The sequence below is a fragment of the Cricetulus griseus genome, chromosome 7, assembly GCF_003668045.3.
Source record: "Cricetulus griseus strain 17A/GY chromosome 7, alternate assembly CriGri-PICRH-1.0, whole genome shotgun sequence".
Classification (NCBI taxonomy): domain Eukaryota; kingdom Metazoa; phylum Chordata; class Mammalia; order Rodentia; family Cricetidae; genus Cricetulus; species Cricetulus griseus.
Genome location: NC_048600.1, coordinates 100320277 through 100342061, shown reverse-complemented (window position 1 = coordinate 100342061; position 21785 = coordinate 100320277). Strand labels below are relative to the sequence as shown.

Below are 21785 nucleotides of genomic sequence, written 5' to 3'. Positions count from 1 at the left end.
CCTTCTCGCCCGCCTTCCCGTATTCATACCAGAAGCGCCTCAGTTCCGATTGGCCAGGGTGTGATGCGCTCTCAGCCAATCGTAATCCAGGCTGTGCTTGGAACCGCTCAGGACAACGAGCCCTGCAGAGACCGCGTCTGCGATTGGTCGCTCCTTGGTGAGGATTTAATTTTGAATTTTTCTTTATGGTGTGCAAGAGGCTCCGACCCGAACTTCGTCTAACACTCAGGCTTTTAGACTAGTAAGTGCAGTGACGATTCTTTCTTTGTTACCTGGTCCCGTCTTCCATTGCTCCGACTGTTGATGGTTGGGTTCTTATGCCTGAAGGTGGTGGGTCTTGCGCTAGACTGGGAGGGAGATGGAGTAGAAAAGAAAAGCTTTGCAGCAGGACAACAGCTCCGCTGGCGACATCTGAGCCACATTTTTATTTAACACCCTGCAATATATGTTTTGAAGCAATTGTCTTTTGCTCGGTCTTTTTCGTTACTATTTGTTTCTCAAAGTGGACCCACTGACTAGCGGCTTTGGCTTCTCTGGTCGCTAGTTGACAATATAGGGGTTCATCCAAATTTACTGGATAAGAATATGTATTTGCTCTCCAGTTGCTCTCCCCAACGATTCTTCAGCACTTTTAGGGTTGTGGAGGAATGTTTTTTGACAGGTGAGGTTTTACAATGTTCCTTGATGCAGAGTTACTTCCCACATCGATTTTAAAACCATTCCCTTTCACTATATGTCAATAATGTGCTGGATGACACTAAAAACCTGCGGTCACTCTGAGAAAGACACAAGAAAGGACCGGGGGTTCGGAATATTTCACAATAAAACAAAATTAACTATAAGAAAATGGCAGTAATCAAGGTGAACCAACTGAATTGATAATGGAAATTAAGTTGACTAGAGGCGATTTATGTGGGTGTAAAAAATGTGTTTTAGAACGTTGGTGATGAAATGGCAACTGTCATTTCCGCTGCTGCCACAGCTTTAGAAGTGTTCCCGGCCAAAGAGTACTTTCCGTGTAACTGGTGGAGTTTTAACAGAAGCAGCAGTGTCAACTCATGCAGAAGACGAGTTATTGTTCTGAGGCAGGCTTGTGTGACCCAGGTTGGCAAGGAATTGGCTGGAGCAAGGGATGACCCTGAACGCCGAATCCCCTGCTTCCACCTCTGTGGTTCTGGGATTACAGGGCTGTGTGCCAACACGACAACTGACGTGGCACTGGGTTTGAAGTAAGGGTCTCTTGTATGTGAGATCAGCACTCTTCCAACTGAGCTAGGTCCGCCGATGTAATTCTTGTTTTCTGTTATTTGTTGAATCTTCATTCTTGGAAAGTTTTTTTTTTTGATCCACCCCTTAACTATAAAGATATGATCTGTGCAGTGGTGGTGGACGCCTTTAATCCCAGCACTAGGGAGGCACACCTTTTATCTTAGCACTTGGGAGGCAGGTGGATCTCTGTGAGTTCGAGGCCAGTATGGTTTACAAAGCAAGTTCCAGGACAGCCAGAGCTGTTACAAATACTGTCTTGAAAAAAACAAACAAACAAAAACCAACGCAGAAACAAAAAGAACATGTAATGCTTGCTATGTTGTAAGGCTGAGGAAAAAGGTGAATAAAATGTAGGCAGGTAAGAAATCACACAACTGTAATCCTAACACTTGGAAGATGAAGGCAGAAAGATCAGGAATTCAAAGTCATCCTGGGCTACATCGAGTTTGAGGTCAGCCATGATTTTTGTATGCTTTGTGTGCCTATAATCCTAGCATTTAGGAGGCTGAGGCAGGAGGATCTTGGGTTCCAGGCCATCTTGTGTTATATGACAAGACCCTGCTTCAGGTCTACATGAGCTAGTTGCAGGACAGCCTCCAAAGCCACAGAGAAACCCTGTCTCGAAAAAACAAAATAAACAAATAAAATGCAGCTTATAAATTTGACTGGTGTTTAGTCCAATAAAATGCTTTTACTTCATTCACTGTTACCCTTTGGCACAGGGTTAGCCTCTGGGACTACACTACTAATACTAAGGCACTTCCCAATACAAATGCCCTGTAAAGGGAAGTAAAGAGGTATTCTGATATTCTGAATGCTGGGAAGTATATGCAAATAGCTAGTTACAAAAGGTTACCAAATGAACAGAAGTGGAATGGATGTTAATTTATCAGACACAGGATCCCACTAGATAGCTGCGGCTGTCTGGAAGAAGCTATTAGACCAGTTTGGCCTTGAACTCACATAGATCTACCTGCCTATGTACCACCACTTGGAGGGGCCTTAAACGTGTATTTCAAAGGCTGATGTTTCTGATTCAAATCTAAGTCTGAGACAGACCATTTTCATGTTTGCTACTTAAATATCAACATCTTTGTTCCTCAGGGATCAGCAACTAAAACTAGCAAAGCCTTTTTGGAGCTTCAGATCAAACCAACCCAGACTGTTTTGTTTTGTTTTGTTTTGTTGTTCAGAAAAGGATATACATTAAAGCATAAATATGTTAAATAATATCTTAAGTGCTTCAAAATAACAATATTAAAACAGGTCTTTGATTTTTGGCTAATTGTATATAGCCTGTTTAAATTACTATTGCCCTGTAGTCTTAGAAAAAGTCATGGTCTCTGAAGAGTTACAGGTCTGTGTTTTTATACGTTATTGTATTACTTTAAGCAGATATCTAGTCTAACCCTCAGCTTATTTTTGTATAAAACTGGGACTAGAATCCTCCTTGTCAGTTGAGGAGATTAAAGATTAACAGAGTAAAAGTAGAATTTACCCTACATTTAAGGGGCATTTTATAAATGATCCCTCCCACTGTGACATCCGCCTATCTTAGTAGATACTCATTATATGTTCTGAATCACAAACCTACCTTTTTAATATCAAACCATTTTACAGCCATTTTCCTGTTAAAAAGAAGGGAACCTCTAAGTACTATAGTCAATTGGTAAAGTTTTCCTGGTGTACAGGAAGCCTCAGCTTGGATTTCCAACACTACATAAGCCAATTTGATATTGCCAGTCTCAAGATAATGCCAGCAGTCAGGTAGAGGCGGGAGTCATTCTTTGCTGTATAGGGAGTTTCAAGGCCAGCCTGGGATGCATAGGATCTTGTCTCAAGATGACTATTTTAAAAAGGTGGACAGTTAGCTCAGTCGTAGAGCACTTGCTTAGACAAGTGCAATGTCTTGGCTTTGATCTCCAGCTGGGATAGAGAGTTTTCAGAGAATAAAGAAAAATTCATTTGACTTAATGAATACAACAAAATCGGAGTGAGAGACTAATGTAAATTCAAAGGAAGACTCTCCTGAGACATTTTGGATATGAGTTTACATTTTCGTCCTTGTGAAGGCTGTTAACTTTTTTCTCTCTGATTTTTGTTTTTTTTGTTTTTTTTTTTTTTTTTTGGTGTTTTGAGACAGAGTCTCATGTACCCTGGTTGCCCTTGAACTCACTAGGTAGCTGAAGCTATCCTTGAATGCCTGCCTCTACTTTCCAAGTAGTGAGATTACAGGTGTGTACACTGTACCCAGGTATTTTTTAGCTGTTTTGGAGACAGAATCACCTTAAGGTATTCTCCAATTCACAGGGGTCTTTCTGCCTCAAATCCCATCCCCCAGCACTGGGATAATAGGTACATACCACCATGCCCACAACTACAATTATTTCTTAACCAAGGTTGGAGAAGAAGGGAAAAAATTGGAATAAACCAAAAATAACCAAGATGATGTATATGGGGGTATATATAAAGTTCCTATATCATATCATTGAACTATGCACTGAATGCTTATACATTATATTTATATATATATATATATATATTATTGTTTAATAAAACATATATTTCAGGTACTAAAAAAATGACTCTGAGGGTTAAGAGCACTAGCTCCTCTTCTAGAGGACCTAGGTTCAATTCCCAGCACCCACATGGCAGCTCACAGCCATCTGTAACTCCAGTTTCCAGGAGACATGATGCCCTCCTCTGGCCTCAGAAGGTACCAGGCAGGCAAATGGTGCAAAGACAGGCACATATGCAGCAAAGCACCATATACATAATTTTTTTAACTTCAATTTTTTCTCTACAGAAACCATGCCTAAGTTCAAACAGCGAAGAAGAAAGCTAAGAGCCAAAGCCAAACGATTATTTAAGAAAAAAGAAGCCTCCCGAGTTCAGCCTAAGCTATTAACACCTCCCCCTCCACCACCCACGCCAGAAAGGTAAGGTGTGACAGAGAGGACCAAAAATATTTGTAGAGTTACCAGTTCAGCCAATGATAATATAGAACGCCCAGTCAAATTTGAATTTCATCCCCCAAATAAATCATTTTTAGGTATGTCCCATGGAAAATTTGAGATATGCTTATACCAAAATTATTGCTGGCCACAGTAGCTCATGCTGTTAGTAACCCAAAGACTCAGGAGGATGAGGCAGGAGAATTGATGAGAGTTGAAGGTTGTCTTGAGCTACATAGTGAGTTCCAGGCCAGCCTGGACTATGGAGTGAGACCCTCTCTCAAAAAAAAAAAAAAAAAAAAAAAAAAAGAGCAGAGCATCGTGGCACAAATCTTAAATGGCATCACTCAGGAGGCAATGGCAGGCAGATCTCTATGAGTTTAAGGCCAACTGAGGAATTTGTAGAGAGACCCTGTCTCAAAAAAAACAAAAGTATATAGGGCCAGCAAGAAGGTTCAGCAGGTAAAGGGCCTTTGCCTCCAAGCCTAATTACTTGAGTTTATAATCCCAGAGGCAGAAGCAGGTGGATCTCTGAGAGTTTGAGGCCAGCCTGGTCTACAGAGTGAGTTCCAGGACAACAGGGCTGTTACAGAGAGAAACCCTGTCTTGAACCCCAGCCCCCAAAAATGTGTTCAAATGAAACAAGAATCAGGAGTTGTATTCAAACCCAAAGTACCTATATTCTCTTTTGCAGTTTATTTTAATTGTATAATTCTAGCAACTAAGTAATGAGAAAGGGGTATAGAACTAGAATGAAACCACAGTTCTAGTAGGGTTGGTCATTTATTCCTTGAGACCCACAAGTTAAATGTACTATTGAAAGAACAGCTGAGTTCCAGGAATTGTAAAGTGCTGGTTTTCTTTTTTTATTTTGTTCTTCTGAGATGGGGTTTCTCTGTGTAGCTCTGGCTGTCCTGGAATTCACTTTGTAGACCAGGCTGGTCTTGACCTCAAAGAGATCTACCTGCCTCTGCCTCCTCGGCACTGGCCACCATTGTCCAGCCCAGGTTCTAGTTTTCTTAATAACTTACACTTTGTGTACTCTAATGTTGTTCTGACTCCCTCTCTACTTTCTTTTGTTGATGATGATTGGTTCTTTTTTGATTTTTTGTTGAGAGAGGGTTTCTCTGTGTGGGATGATAGTATCTTTCTTTGTTGGTTTTGTTTGAAAGAGGATTTTGGTCTCCAGTCCTAGCTACTCTGGAGACCTGACTGTAGCCCATCCTGACTTTCTGTTTTTGGAAATCCTCCTGCTTTAACTCCTCCCATTTCTCTTCTGGTTGCTTGGCATGTACCATTCCATCCAGCTTATTTTATTTTATTTTTGGTATTCTAAGGATTAAACTCTGAGTGTCACACATGAAAACAAACAAACAAACAAAAAAGCAAACAACAACAAAAGACTGCTGAGCTATATACCCTTAACTCTAACCCCTCTTAAATAAATAAATAAATAGATAAATAGATAAATAAATAAATAAATAAATAAGAGTTAGACTTTGTAGCTCATACCTATATACCCAACACATGGACATAATGGCAAGTAGACCCTACCTCAAAAAATAAATACATAGGCTGGAGAGCTGGCTCAGTGGCTAAGAGCACTTAATACCCCAGTTTGATTCCCAGCACTCAAATGAGCCAGCTCACAACTGCCTGCAACTCTAACAGACATCTCTGGCCTCTGAAGGCACACAGCACACAGTACACAGTCACACAGATGCAGCATATGGACACATAAATTTGGGTTTTTTTTAATCTAAAAAATAAATAAAGCTATGTTTAGCACACACCTGAAATCCCAGCATTCAGGAAACAGAAGAGAGAGAACTGGTGTAATTGCACGGCAAGTCTGCTCAACATAGCCAGTTCTAGGGCAGTCAGAACAGAATGAGACCCTGTCTCAAAAAAAGTAACAGAAAATCATTTAGTCAATCAGTCAGTTCCTGGTCCTGAGTCATAATATAAACTAGCTATTTGTGACAGGAGGTATAGCTCATTGCTACAATATATGCTTAGCACGTACCCTTGGATTCACTCCCAGCACCAAAAAATAATTCATTTAATTTAAAATAAATAAACCCAAATAATTGCCAGGCGTTGGTAGTGCACGCCTTTAATCCCAGCACTCGGGAGGCTGAGGCAGGCGGATCTCTGTGAGTTTAAGGCCAGCCTGCTCTCCAGAGCGAGTGCCAGGATAGGCTCCAAAGCTACACAGAGAAACCCTGTTTCAAAAAACCAAAGTAAATAAATAAATAAATAAATAAATAAATAAAAATAGACCCAACTAATTACTTAATTAAAGGCATTTAGTCTGACCTAGGTTTGATTGGGTTGGGGGGTAGTGTTTTGTTTTTTGAGTCTCACCATGTAGACCTGGTTGGCCTAGAACTTGCAGAGATCCACCTTTTTTTTTTTTTAAACTTTTTTAAAATTATTTATTTTATGTACATTGGTGTTTTGCCTGCATGAATGAATGTCTTTATGAGGTTATTAGATCCCCTGGAACAGGAGTTATGGACAGTTGTGAGCTGCCATGTGGATGCTGGGAATTGAACCTGGGTCCTCTGGAAAAGCAGTCAGTGCTCTTAACCAGAGAGGACGTCCTTTCTTTCTTTTTGAGACAGGGTCTTACTATATTGTTCTGACGGGGCTGGAACTCACTATGTAGAACAAGCTTGCTTTGATCTTATATCCATCCTCTGCCTCTGGTTTCTGAGTGTGCACCACCATGCCCAGTCAAGACCTACAGTTTTTTTATTTGTTTTGTTTAATGTTTCTTCCACAGAGTGGTTACTTCCTCAACTGATACACCCCAAAGCAGAAACTGGCTAAAACACTCTTGGAACTTCAGATTTCCTAACATCAAAGACGCAATAAATCTTTGGACAAATAGAGTGTGGTACATGTACAGTTGCTGTCAGACCTGTGTGGCTCAGGTATAGATTTCATAAACCTGTTCTCAGCAATGTAGTTTTTGTTTTTATTCTGCCGTAATTAGTATTCATGTCCTTGTATGGTTCCTGAGTTTAGAAATATGCCTGTGGCTAAGCTTGAATAGGATTACGTTGTGAGATTACACCTATCTTTGCTTATATGAGACATATGTGACACCACTTTTCTTAGTATGCTGCTCATTCGATTCAGGCTTGTTTATTTATGAATTTCAGAGTTTAGAAGTATTGAAAGATGCCATCTTCCCTTCCCGAGTCTACCACAGAGAACTTCACAGTCTAAAACAACAATTTTGTGCTTTGAAAAGTGAATTATGCAGTCTCCAAGAAACACTGAAGGTTGGTATTGCTGAACAGACAAATGCAGAGATTTTGTCTGAAAAGATTATTATAATAGGAAAACACTCTAGATATGGGTTTGGAAAACAAAACAAAACAAAATAGTGGGTTGGGGATTTAGCTCAGTGGGTTCAGTCCTCAGCCCTGGAAAAAAAAGAAAAAAGAAAAAAAGATATGGGTTTGGTTATTCCCTCAAATGTCAGGCAGAAAGACTTCGTTTTGCAAAGGAAGAAGGCAAAACTATAATGGGGGCTCTGGAGAGATGACTCCCAGTTAAGAGCATGTACTGCTCATGCAGAGCATCAAGTTTGGTTCCTCAAACCTACAATGGGAGTCTTGTAACTTCTTGTAACTCCAACTTCAAGAGATCTAACCCCTCTGGCCTCCATAGGCACCTGTACTCATGTGTGCACTTATACACACAACCACATAATTAAAATCAAAAACTATTTTTAAATGTTTATTGGGAACAATTAATTGTCTCGGCCACACAAACATAATAGAAGTATAAAAGCAATTTTAATGAGCAACTTTTAACTTAATCAGAATGGCAAACAAACAAACAAGCAAACAAACAAACAACTAAAGATCTGGAAAACTTTCTTACATTATTGAAAAGAACATAAATTAATATAACTTTTATGAGGAATGGTAAAGGAAGTAGCTACAAAATTTTCGGCTGGGGCTGGAGGCAGTGGAGAAATGGCTCTGTGGTAATCTGCCCTTGCAGATTACCCAGGTTTAATTCCCAGTACCCACCCACGGTGGATGGTTCATAACTGCCTGTAACTCTAGTTCCAGGGAATCTGATGCCTTCTTCTGAACATTGAAGGCATTTACACACTCAGTGCATACATTCATATATAACATAGAATGAATACATTTTTAAAAACTCTTTTGTGGGGCTGGAGAGATGGCTCAGAGGTTAAGAGCACTGACTGCTCTTCCAGAGGTCCTGAGTTCAATTCCCAACAACCACATGGTGACTCACAACCATCCGTTATGAGATCTGGTGCCCTCTTCTGGTGTGCAGATATACATGGAAGCAGAATGTTATATACATAATAAATAAATAAAATCTTAAAAAAAAGGAAAAACAACTTCTGTTTTCAACAGAAAGTAGCAAGAGTATAGACTCCAAAACTACACAGAGAAACCCTGTAAAAAAAAAAAAAGTAGCAAGAGTTAGGCTCAGTTGGTAGAGTGCTCAACTAGCATGCAGGAGACCCCTGTACTACATGAATCAGCCATGGTGGTATACACCTGTAATCTTAGCATTTAGGAAGTAAAGGATGAAAAATTGAAAGTAAGGTCATCCCCAACAACATAGGGATTTTAAGGCCAGCCTCAATACATGAGACCCTGTCTCACAAAAATTACTTTTAGCTGGGGATATAGTTCAATGGTAAAGCATTTGCCTGCCATGTGGACTCCTCAATGCCTAATGTGAGGGAAAGGAGAGTTTGCAAATAATAAATACTAAAGTGTGATGAGTGTGCAAATGTAACATTTATGAGCCTGGGGGTGCAGTTAAGTGGTAGCATGTACAATATCCTATGTTCAATCCTCAGCCTAGCAGAAAGCAGCAGAAAAGCAGAAGGACACTGAGAATCCCCCTGCAGTCAATGACAACACTTTTTTTTAGGTGTGGTAATCCATGGCTGAGGCATGAAGATTGCCTGGCAGAGACTACACAGTGAATTCCAGGCCACTCTGAGCTAGAGAATGAGACTGTCTCAAAAACCCAAACAAAAAGAACAAGCCATTAAATAAGTTAAATATAGAGATATAGAAAGAGATGGTGTTAGGATTCTATAGGATGCTACATGTATAGTTAAAATATGTAATGTGATACTTTTTCAGTTGGGCCTTGGATATGTGCCTATAGTCCCATTCACTAGGGAAGCTGAAGCAAAAAGATCACCTGAGCCTAGGAGTTCAAGGCCAGACTTGCTAATTAGCAAGATCCTCATAAGAAAATAGCTAATCAGCTAAGTAGCTCATTAAGTCAATAGAAGTATCCTATGAGATTATATAGATACAGATATTCATGATACTAACTTTCATATATAGGAACATACATACAAATTATTACACACATAATATTCCAGTGTGTGAGTGTGATCCTCACCGCTGGAAACAAGAACAACAAAACAAAACAAAGCCTGGGTGTGGTTGGGCCAGATGGTTGGGTGTGGTTGGGTATGGTGGCCAGAAGAGGGCATCGGGTCTCCTGGAACTGGAATTAGACTGCTGTGAGCCGCCCCATTTGTTCTGGGAACTAACAGAAGTCCTTTGCAAGAGCTGCAAACTTGTAATTGCCAAATTTCTCTCTAGCCCAATAAACAATGGAATTATTGAAGTAAATTTGTTATTGACAGCAGTGGTCATGCATTTCTGTAATCCTAATGCCCAGATGGCTGGGCAAACAGTTTAACTTGAGTTTAAGGTCAGCCTGAGTAAGTTCCAGGCCATCCTGAGCCAGAGTGTGAAATGTCTCAAAAAAAAAAAAAAAAAAAAAGAAAGAAAGAAAAAAGAAAAAAGAGAAAGAACCTAAACACATACCACCAAATTAATCTATTGTTGGTTTGTCATATATGCTATCTTCCAGACTATCTCAGAAAATTCCTCTTATTCAAGCTGTTGTCATACATGTGGCAAGAGCAATAAGCTTACGAACGTGCCAGCCTGTGCTCCAACAACCCATGGAGAATCCCCAACTGTACTTCCTCCCACACTGCCACAGCCAGCCAGCCATCCTCCACCTCCTCCTCCTCCTCCTCCCCCTCCTCCTCCTCCCCCTCCCCCTCCTCTTCCTCCACCTCCACCACCCCTAGCACCATTGCTGCTCAGAAAATCTGGTTCAACTAAAGCACTTCAGGTAAGAAATGATCAGTAACGATGTATTTTAGCTAGACTCTAATACAGGACCAATGCAAGTGGTCTTTGAAAGTTCAGCCAAAAGCCTAGATATGAAGGCTATATTTTGTTCTGAGTCTATTATCTTAATTTTGTTAATTATTCTTATTTTAGTTATACATTTTTTTGCTGAGTTTTTTTTTGGGGGGGTGGAGCTTGATTTTGGTTTTAGATATAGTATCATTATGTTGCCCAAGATGGCCTTGAACTGGTAGGCTCAAACAATCCTTCTGCTTTAGCCTTTGAGTAGCTGGCATTACGGCTGTATGTCACACCAGTGTAATTATTGGGGTTTTCTTGTTGTTGTTCCTTTGTTTTGTTTTAGGCTTTTGTGGTTAGCAGTTTTTGTTTATTTGTTCCCTGAGACTTGATCTTCATTTGTAGCCCTGACTGACCTAGAACTCACTATGTAGCACAGGCTAGCCTCTAAATTGCGATCTTTTGTTTCAGCTTTTGAGGAGCTTGGACTGTGGACCACAAAATATACATATACACACATATGAATTATACATAAAGACAGGACACTAACCTTGCTCCAATTATTGTACTTTTTGAAAGCTTTATTCCCAAGGCTAGAACATATATCTAATCCTAGCACTTGGGAAGTAGAAGTAGCAGGATCTGGAATTCAAGATCATCCTTGGTTATATAGCGAATTTATTAGGCGTTTGAGACCAGTCTCAAAACAAACATAACAAAGAAAATTCTGGTACAGAAGAGCTGGAGAGAGGCTGAGCAGTTAAGAACACTCAGCTGCTCTTGCAGAAGACTGTATGGTAGGACACAACTATCTATCACTCTAGTTCCAGGAGATTTGACATTCTCTTGTAGACTTCCAAGAGCACCAAACATACACCTGGTACACATACAAAGAATGCAGTCCGAACATGAATATACATTAAAATATGTAGCTTTTTTAATTTTAAAATTATTTTATCTTATGTGAATGGGTGTTTTGCCTGCTTGTATGTCTGTGTACCATGCACATGCCTAGTGCCTGAAAAGGTCAGAAAAAGGTGTTGGATCCCCTGTAGCTGGAGTTATAGATGGTTGTGTGTCATGCATGGGTGCTGGGAGCAGAACTCAGGTCTTCTGCAATTACTCTTTAACCACTGAGCCATCTCTCCAGCTCCAAATAAAAATGTTTGTTTTGTTTTATTTTTTGAGACAGGGTTTCTCTGTAGCTTTGGAGCCTGTCCTGGAACATGTTCTGTATACTAGGCTGGCCTCTGCCTCCCAAGCAAGTGCTAAGAATAGGTTCCAAAGCTACACAGAGAAACCCTGTCTCAAAGAAAAAAAAAAAAAGTAAAATAAGAGTTACCTTTAGAAGGGTGTGGTGATACATTCCTATAATCCCAGCATTTGGAAGCTGAGACAAAAGGATTGCCATGAGTTTAAGGCCCATTTAAGCTATATATGGAGTACTAAGGCAGCCAGGACTACATAGCAATACCCAGTTTCAAAAATAATGGCAGAGGAAAAGCAAAAAATAAAAACAAATCAATAACAATAACAAGTGAACTTTCAACTCTGAATCTTTACAAAGTAAACTTGGATTTGGATTTCACTAGATGTCCTGATGCCAGTTTTAATTCTAACCTCTCTGTGTATTTTAAGACGGAACCATTAAAGAAAGATGGACCCATGCATATAACAGTTAAAGATCTACTCACTGTAAAATTAAAAAAAACACAGAATATTGAAGAAAGGAAAAAGGTAAGATGTTACTTCGTATGCACAAGGCCTTCTTCCTTTGGGGGCAGGGGCTGTTTTGTGTGTGTGTTATGTTTGTGTGTTTTCTAGTATATGGAGGCCAGAGGTTAATATGGGGTGTCTTCCTCCATTGCTTTCCACCTTATTTTTATCTATTTGTTTATGTAGCCCTGGCTGTCCTGGTCCTCACTGAGTAAACCAGGATGGCCTCAGACTCACAGAGATCCACCTGCCTCTGCCTCCTCAGGGCTGGGATTAACACTGTAAACACTGCACCTACTATGGTGTCTCCCAAGCTCACAGGTATGTTTTTCTTGCTACTTAACCCAGGCCAGCTTTAAATTCTTGAATACATCATACCTAAACACAGTGTCATGCCTTAATTTTTAACCTGGTTGTTCCTTTGGGAAAATATGGTAAACCTTATGTATAGAAGTCATTCTGTTGGTGCTGGGTAAACAGTTCAATGACAGAGTATTTGGGGTTCAATCTCCAATCTTTAAAAGAAACAAACAAACAAAAAAACAGGCTGAAGAGATGGCTCATTTGGTAAAGTGCTTGCCATCCAAGCATGAGGGCCTAAGTTTAGAGCCCCACACCCATGTTAAAAAAAAAAAAGCAGCTCCACCTGCACTCCTAGCACTGGAGAGGTGGAAACAGTCAGGTCAGGAGAGGTGGAAACTTACTGGCTAACAGAGTTAACCAATCAGTGAGCTCCAGGTTTAGTAAAAGACCCTTTCTCAATATGATAATGAGTGATAATAAAGATGCCTGGCATTGACCCCTGACCATAAGAACATGTATACACACATCCATCATATACACCCATACATATATTACATTTAAGATGGACACAATGTTGTACTTGAATGATCTTAGCACTTGGGAGGTGATGACAAAGAATTAGGAGTTCAAAGTCACCCTTAGGTACTCATGAAGTCAAGAGGCTTGCCTGAGAAACATACTATTGATAGAAACATACTAGATAGGTGTAGTAACCTGTAATTTTTTTTTTTTTTTTTTTTTTTTTTTTTTGTGACCTGTAATCTTAGCACTTAGACCGAGGCAGGAGGATTTTTTTTTTTTAATTCCAGGTCACACCATAGTAAGTGCCATGCCAGCCTGCTCAAACTAATGAGATTCTATCTAGTAAAACCCCAGAGAGATGAGGGAGTGAGAGAGAGGGAGCCTTTGACCCTTTGAAATAAAGAATTGAATCATGACCAGGTGGTGGCGGTGCAAACCTTTAATCCCAGCACTTGGGAGGCAGAAGCAGGCGGATCTCTGTGAGTTCAAGACCAGCCTGGTCTACAGAGCGAGTGCCAGGACAGCCTCCAAAGCTACACACAGAGAAAAACTTGTCTCAAAAGAATTGAATCATGGAAAATGTATACTCTGGTAGTTTTGGCATGTTTACATTAGAGTGATATTTTAACATGTCTCATTAATGTCTCCTTTTGTAATTAAAGCTTTCACCACCACCACCAGAGGAACGGAATCCACTAGTCACTATCTCTGACCTGCAGCGTGTCACTCTGAAACCCAACTCCAGGGTGTTAGCAACACGAGTTAAAAATGTCTTAATGTAAGGAATTGCACCTTATTATGCTCTACCGCTACTTAAAATGCTGATTTTCTTCTGCTTCTTTGTAAGATTTAAATGTAATTTATTATTGTATGTGCATGCTGGGGTAGGGGACCATGCCCTCATGCCACTGCCCCTGTATGGAGGTCAGAAGACAGCACTGTGGATCTGGTCTTTCATTCACCTCACATGGGTTCCCACATCGCTGTCAGGCTTATGCAGCATGGGTCACATGACAAGCTCCAGGACAGCAAGAGCTACATAGTGAGATCCTGTCTTGAGACAAACAAACAACAACACAAAACAAAAAGTTAAAAATGGCCCCAAATGGGGCCAGGGAGATGTTCCAGTGGGTAAAGACCCTTGCTGCATAAGCCTATGAGGTACATAGAACCAAATCTAAAAGTTATTCTCTGGCCTTCACTCGTGAACTATGGCACAAAGATACACACACACACACACACACACACACACACACACACACACACACACACACACACACACACACACACACATTTTTTGGTCTTAGATTTTGTCAATCTCTCTGACTCCCAACTATGGGTACAGTGTAACCAGAGTCCTATGCACCCGCTGCCATGCATTTTCTGCATCATGGACTCTATCTGTTCTTTCTTTCTTTCTTTCTTTCTTTCTTTCTTTCTTTCTTTCTTTCTTTCTTTCTTTCTGCTTCCCTTTCTTTCTTTCTTCTTTTTTTTTTAAAGATAAGGGTTTTACTATGTAACCATGACTGACTTGGAACTCATTTTATAGACCAGGCTGGCCTTGAACTCACAGAGATCTGCCTGCCTCTGCCTCCCAAGCGCTGGGATTAAAGGCATGTGCCACCACTACCCAGCTTCTGTTTTCTTAGTGTGACAAAAAGAACAACTTTCTAGGAACTTGCCTATAAAATTGACCTGTTTTTGGAAAAGTGGTGAAATCTGGAGAGTTTTATTTTTATGTCTTTATCCTCAGTACTCCGGGTAAAAGCCAACTAGATCTGCGGAAGCTGCTGAGAAAAGTCAATGTAGACAGGTAACAGTCTCTTATCCCTATACTTTCCAAGTCAGCTCAAAAAATGGGGATAAAACACAGCTCTGATCTTTTTTTGCACTTTTATAGGAGCCCAGGTGGAACCCCTCTCACCAATAAAGAAAATATGGAAACAGGAACTGGACTGACTCCAGTCATGACTCGGGCCTTAAGGAGAAAGTTTCAGGTAAGTCTGTGGAAAACCTGAAACCCAAACTAAGTCCTGAACAATAATTTATGTAAGTGCTGAGAGTGTAGCCCAGCATGCATGAGGGCCTGGCTCAGTGCCAAGCACTGGAGGGAAGGAGGGAGAGAAAATAAGCTAATTTATTTAGAATCACAGTCTAAAATATTTTTTATATATTTTGAAAGAGGGTCCCACTATGTACCCCCACCAGACTGATGTCAAGTATATAATCTTCCTGACTCAACTTACCTAATTTTAGAATAATAGGCATGCCCCACTACCTAAAATAACTATCTTAGTAAAAATAATAATTAATAATAATAGGGGCCAGAGAGGTGGCTCAGTGGTTAGCAGTGCATATTGTTTGCCGGGTGGTAGTGTCACAACAACTTTAATCCCAGCACTCAGGAGGCCGAAGCAGGTGGATGTCAGAGTTCCAGCCCAGCCTGGTCTACAAGAGCTAGTTCCAGGACAGCCTCAAAGCCACTGAGAAACCCTGTCTCAACCCCCCCCCCCCAAAAAAAAAGAATGAATAGGAATTAACAAGGAAAGGGTTATCCTATCATAAATGTCAAGAGAGGAGAAATCTAGGCAACAAAAGAACAGCATGTATGTGTAAGTGTCCCATACTGAGAGGCATAATGGCCTATATGACAAACTGAAAAGTGACAATGTGGTGTCTCTAGAGCGGGAGCTTGATAGGTGACAGACAGGATGGAAATGTGAGTCTGGCTGTGCTGTGCGCTGTTAACAGGAAACCATTGGACAGCTTTCTCCATCATCTCCTGCTTGATGAGCCCCATGAAAAAACAAGAAGAGTGGTTGGTCCTGATCTCATTTCCACACCTTTTTGTCTTAGTATTCCTGATTTCCTGTATTTCTGGCTCCAAAGAGAAGCCATCTCCTGCCTCCCCTGCTGGGATGCTGGGACTTGGTTGCTGGCCTTTGTGGCTTTGAACACCGTGGTTCCTTCTTCCGGTGGGCAGAAGTACCACAGACTCCTGAGATAAAGGGAAGAGGCCTCACAGAAGGCCTTTGCCACTTCCTTTCTCTGTTAACAATAGGACCCTTGTTGCCCTTGCCCCCACACAATAGCTAGTACTGTGTACCAGGAACCATAGAAACGCATGAAAATATAATAATAATAATAATAAACCCACATGTTGTACAACAGCAAAATCACATATGAAATTTTGCCATATGTTGTGTTACCAAAAATCCACTTAGTAGGAAGAAATGTAGTAAAATTGTTAAAGAACAATTTTTCCCACTCAGCCCTTATGCTTCCATTAACTGTAAAGCAAGTCTACCTAGAGTTTGTGCCCAGCCACAGGTGACACTGATTTGACCACAGAGGGGCTTAATCAAAATATCATTTCATACACACACACACACACACACACACACACACACACACACACACATAATAGCTGGGTGTTGGGCAGGTGGATAGCTATAAATATACCCCTACCCCCAAGAATGAACTAATTTTTCTTGGAAGTTTGTCTTTTTGTTTTGTTTTGTTTTGTTTTGTTTTGTTTTGTTTTGTTTGTCGACACAGGATTTCTTTGTGTAGCCCTGGTCCGGAGACCAGGCTGGCCTCAAATTCACAGAGATCCGCCTATCTCCACCTCCGAGCACTGGGATTAAAGGCATGTGTCTCCACTCCTCAGCTTTTTTTTTTTTTTTTTTTTTCCTTTTTCAAGCTGAGGACCTTACAATTGCTCAGCAAGGACTTTACTTTGAACTAAATCTCCAACCACTGTAATTCATTTTCTTTTTTTGTTTTTTTTGTTTTTTTTTCTTAGCCAGTCTTATAACTCTGGCTGACCCCGGCTGGAATTCATTTCTCAGCTGAACATTCCTTTGGGAAATAGGAAGTCCACAGCTAGTGCAGCTGTTTTATCATGTCCTTCCTGCTCTTTAGTCCTTTACTGTTGTTTGGTTGGTTGTTTGGTTTTGGTTTTGAGCCAGAATCTCACTATGTAGTCCAGCCTCAGACTGCCAAGTATTGGGATTCCAGACATGAGCCACCATTTCACAATCTCTTCCATTCGTAATGCATGGCTTTTATCCTTATGGTGCACAATGGCAGTGATTCCTGTAGACATATATTCAAATCTCAGGCCAAAAGAGAAAGACCAAGGACAAGGGGTTTGTCAGCTTCTGCTTGTATCAGGAAAGCTGAGGAGGTAACAAGGACTGCAGTGATGCCTTGCAAAGAGCATCAAGGCTTTGTTAATGAGGAAGAAGACCTGAGTTGGTCATGGGGACATCACTCATGTTATAACTGTGACTTTCTTTGTTGTAGCTGGCTCACCCTCAAAGCCCTACTCAGTCTCTGCCACTTTCTACAAGCAGCTTTGATGAACAAAACTGAGGCCGACTCTGCCTGACTCTGTGGAGGGATCCATACAATGACTGATCAAACCCCTCAATTTTAATGTACTAAAATATGTATAGCTCTACGAATGTAATTCTACTTGAAGAATCAGAGTGAGTATGTATGGAACCTACACAAACTGTGGCATAATGAGAGCATTTAGATATTTTCTGATGGTCGTGATGGTAAGGGAACCAGATGGGAAGATGCAGTCTGCAAAGAAAATGTTTATCCTGGAATTACCCATTTTCGGTTAGAGTGGCTGTTCAGATTTAATTCCACAGGGGCTGGTGATACGGTTCAATGGATAAAGGCACTTGCCACCAAGCTTCATGGCCCAAGTTCAGTTCCCAGGACACAAATGGAGGGAAGAAAGGACTGACTTCCACCCGTTGTCCTCTGACCTCCACATGCACACACACACACACACACACACAAAATAATAAATATGTTAAAAATACTAATGGTATAACTAGCTTTTATATAAATATAGTTATGACATTAAGAAAATAGTGTGGATACTAGAGAAAATGGCTCAGGAGTTAAGAGCACTTGCTTCTTTTGCAGAGGACGCAAGTTCTGGTTCTAGCACTCACTTCAAGTGGCTTACAGATGTCTATAGTTCCAGATCCAGGAAATTCACTGCCCTCTTCTGGCCTAGATGGGTACCTGCACTCATATGTACAGATACACAAAAACATGTAACTAAAAATACAAAATTTTGAAAAGAAAATAAAGAGCATAGCCTGGTTCCTGTTCCTCTCAGGCTGATTCATCCATTGCTACAAACTTGATCCATAAAATAAGACTCTCTAATTGGGCGTGGTGACACATGCATTCAATCCCGGCACTTAGAAGGCAGAAGCCCAAAGATCTCTCTGGGAGTTTGAAGCCAGTCTGATCTATATAGCAAGTTCCAGATCAACCAGAACTATACAGTGAGATCCTGTCTTAAAATAAACAAGTAATTTAGAGAAAAACAAAACAAAAATCAATGTGACCTGAAAATTTCAAACAGACCCTGTGTTTGCTTGAAATAGAGTCTTATGTTATAGCCCAGGATGGACATTCTGGGACTACAGGTGTGAGCCACCACATCTGGCTAGAAGGTAATTGCATACTGCTAAAATGACTTAGCAACTTTGGTAGGTTGTTTTTTCTGGTTACTGAGACTTCTTCTTCTTCTTCTTCTTCTTCTTCTTCTTCTTCTTCTTCTTCTTCTTCTTCCTCCTCCTCCTCCTCCTTCTTCCTCCTCCTTCTTCCTTCTTTTTTTTGGGCTGGACCCAAGGGCTTCACACATGCTAAGTACATGCACCCTGAGTCACACCCTCAGCCTGGTATCCCTTACTATTTATGTCTGCTGTCCATTTTCCTGGGGTCAAATACAATTTTCATGATTTCAGCATGAAGCTTCTGTTTTCCAGAATGCCTTGCCAAGGATTCTCTGTGGTCCATGGCAGTTTTATAAAGAAGCCCGTTTCCTGTTCCTCATCAGCCTGTGTATTCTCTGGCAGTAGTGTTATATCTTTCACTGGACTTCATTCATTCTTGCCAGTCTAGAGTTGCCAGATTTAGGAAATAAGAATATAAGATACTCTATTAAATTTGAATTTCAGAAATATCTCCTTAATAGTGAACAAGGAACACTTACATTTAAAAAAAATGTATTTAGGTCTTTGCAGGGAGTTCAGGAATATAGTACTTGTCTAGAATGTTCATGGCCCTGGGTTTAATGCCTAGTACTAACACACACACACACACACACACACACACACACACACGATGTTAATCTCAGTTGTCTATTTCTGGTTGTCTGTAATCACCTTCGAGATGGGCTTTCTCAAACATTATCTGGATTAGGCTAATTGAGATGGGCTAACCTACACTCTGTGGGTAGCACCATCCCCTAAGTTGAAATCTTCTTCACTGTGCATTCAATGTGACCTGCTGCTTCAGGCTCCTGCTATCTTGGTCCCCTCTCTCCATGTGTAGTGAATGGTGGAACTATAAACCAAACAAAACCTTCCCTCCTTAAATTGATATTTTCAGTTATTTCATCACAGCAACTAGAAGAGTAACTTAATAGTTAATTATATAAATAATAAATCTAAATATAAATCTAAAAAAAACTCAAGGTAATGGCCTCCTTATACATTAAAAACAAAACAAAACAAAAAACCCCAAAGATTTCAGATATTCACTGAACTTTCTAGTCTGATAGGAAGCAGTCACACAGATAACAGCCTTAAAATTTTAATCTTCCAGTTCACTATACCTCAAAAGGTAATTTCATGGTCCCCTAAAAATTCCTGCAGGGTTTGTTTATTTTTTTATTTTTTATTTATTTATTTTTTTGGTTCTGAGGATTGAACCAGGGCCTTGCACATGGTAGGTAAGAAACCCTATCACTGAGTTATAGCTCCAGGTCAAATCCCTGTATTGCCATCAAATGACAGTACTTTGAGATGCCAAATCATGTTGTCAGAAAGTCACCAGACTAGAAAGTAGTCTTGGGGACAGAGTTTAGCACCTTGAGGCGGTCCTGTTTATGAGATCTACATTTATGTTTATAATACAGAAAACATAATATATCTAGAACCTGCTAGACGGTTGTATGTTTGTTTGTTTGTTGTTTGCTGAAACAGGTTTTCATGTAGCTAACTCTGTCTCAGAACTATTTAGCTAGGATGTCCTGGAACTTTTGATCCTCTACTTATTGAATGCTGGGATTAAGGCATGTACCACTAAGTCCAGCAGAACTTTTTGGAAATATGTTAGCTAGTTTGATATTATATAAAAATAAGGGAAATATCACTGAAAATAAAGGATTCATAATAGAATGGTATTTTGTGGGGCACTTGTAATGTTTACAATATTAATAAACCAATATACATTTTACCATTGTAACTGAAATAACATAATCATTCCTATGACATAGAAGGTTCACTTAATTAAAAAAAAAAAAAAAAAAAAGCTAGGCTGGACATAGTGGCTTCTGACATTTGTCCCAGCTACTTGGAAGACTGAGATGGAGGGAAATGTCAGTTCAAGGCCAGCAGTCAGCCTGAGCGACTTGGTGAGAACCTGTCTCAAAAAATAGAAGTTTTATAGGCAAAACATTTACGAAGCTGCTATTGCTGTTGTATCAGTGTTAAAATGTACCCTACTTTAAATTGTTTACTAATTTTTATTTTAGAATTTATATGCGTTTTCATTGTAACCATCTGAGTACTCTGCATGTTGTATAATTTCATTAAACTACTGCTTATATGCTCCCAGTATTTATGTTGTTTTGCTTGTTTTGAGACTGGGTCTCACTATGTAGCCTTGACTGGCTTGGAGCTCCTTATTCACAAAGATTTACCTGCTTCTGCCTCTGGAGTGCTGGAATTAAAGTCACAAACCTTCACATAACATTTTAAACTTAAAAAAAATAATTTTGACTTTAGTAGTGGTGGCACACACTACTTTAATACCAGCACTGGGGAGGCAGAGGCTGTTGGAGCTCTGTGAGTTCAAGGCCAGCCTGGTCTTCATCACGAGTTCCAAAACAGCCAGGGCTACACAAAGAAACCCTACCTTGAAAAACAAAATAAAACAAAACAAAAAGAAAAAGAACTATAGCACATAAAGGACAGGGGCTGGTGAGATGGTTCAGCAGCTAAAGGTGATTGCTTAGCAAGCCTGGTAGACCTGAGTTTAATTCCTGGATCCCACGTAAAGGCGGATGGAGAGAATCAGTTCCACAGTGTTGTCCTCTGACCTCTGTAGGTGAAAGTTTCTGTCCTGCAAGCCACTCCCAAGTAACCACACAGAGGCTTAATATTCACTATAAATGCTGGGCTAATAGCTCAGGCTTGTTACTAGCTAACTCCTTTTTTTTTAATCTTCTTTTATTTCACCTTTATTATTGTTAATTTTGGATACTTTACACTGTTAAGTTTTAATCCTCTTTTAGTCTAAAAGGAGAATTGTAGGGCACACTGTAGCCACGCCTGTGAGGGCGTGTCAGGGTGACATAGGGAAGGTTTAAGAGTGAGGGGCGCTCATATGGCCGCCCCTTTCTTCTGTTTCATCTTCGGCTTACTAGCTAACTCTTACATTTAAATTAACTCATATTTATTATCTATGCTTGATGTCTTTATTCCACAGCAGACCCCCCACATGGTTAGTATGACATGATTCTCCACATAACAATAACAAATAAAAGTCGTTTTGTCTTGTTTGTTTAAGAGAAGACCTGGGCATGATAATGCATGCCTTTAATCTCAGCATTGCCGGGGGGGGGGGGGGGGGGGCAGGGGCAAGGGGATCTCTGTGAGTTTAAAATGAGCTTGGTACACATTGCAAGTTTGAGGCCAGCCCATGCCACTTAGTGAAACCCTGTCAAGAAAAAAAAAGGAAAGTACTGGGGCTTGGGATGAACTCAGTTGGTAGACCATGAACAAAG

The 21785-nt window shown here is 40.3% G+C and overlaps 1 protein-coding gene across 2 annotated transcripts; it reads left to right on the top strand.

The window, feature by feature from the left end:
- The first annotated feature begins 23 nt into the window (after positions 1 to 23).
- Prr11 (proline rich 11) lies at positions 24 to 20616 on the top strand. Of its 2 annotated transcripts, none has more exons than XM_027426345.2 (10): positions 24 to 157; positions 4076 to 4208; positions 7012 to 7162; positions 7394 to 7516; positions 10128 to 10397; positions 12053 to 12151; positions 13618 to 13733; positions 14709 to 14768; positions 14856 to 14952; positions 17264 to 20616. In XM_027426345.2, exons 1-10 carry the CDS (start codon positions 64 to 66, stop codon positions 17330 to 17332), a joined length of 1212 nt encoding a protein of 403 aa, XP_027282146.1. In that variant the 5' UTR covers positions 24 to 63; the 3' UTR covers positions 17333 to 20616. The 2 variants fall into 2 exon arrangements, with proteins under 2 accessions (XP_027282146.1, XP_027282147.1); XM_027426346.2 differs by having other exon boundaries at positions 103 to 241.
- Positions 20617 to 21785: the final 1169 nt, after the last annotated feature.

Excerpts from the sequence above, each read along its gene's own strand:
- Prr11 (XM_027426345.2), top strand. The coding sequence starts at position 64 with ATGCGCTCTCAGCCAATCGTAATCCAGGCTGTGCTTGGAACCGCTCAG. Across the intron at positions 4,209-7,011 it reads CCACCACCCACGCCAGAAAG|AGTGGTTACTTCCTCAACTG; the intron begins GTAAGGTGTGAC and ends TTTCTTCCACAG. Across the intron at positions 7,163-7,393 it reads GTCAGACCTGTGTGGCTCAG|AGTTTAGAAGTATTGAAAGA; the intron begins GTATAGATTTCA and ends TATGAATTTCAG.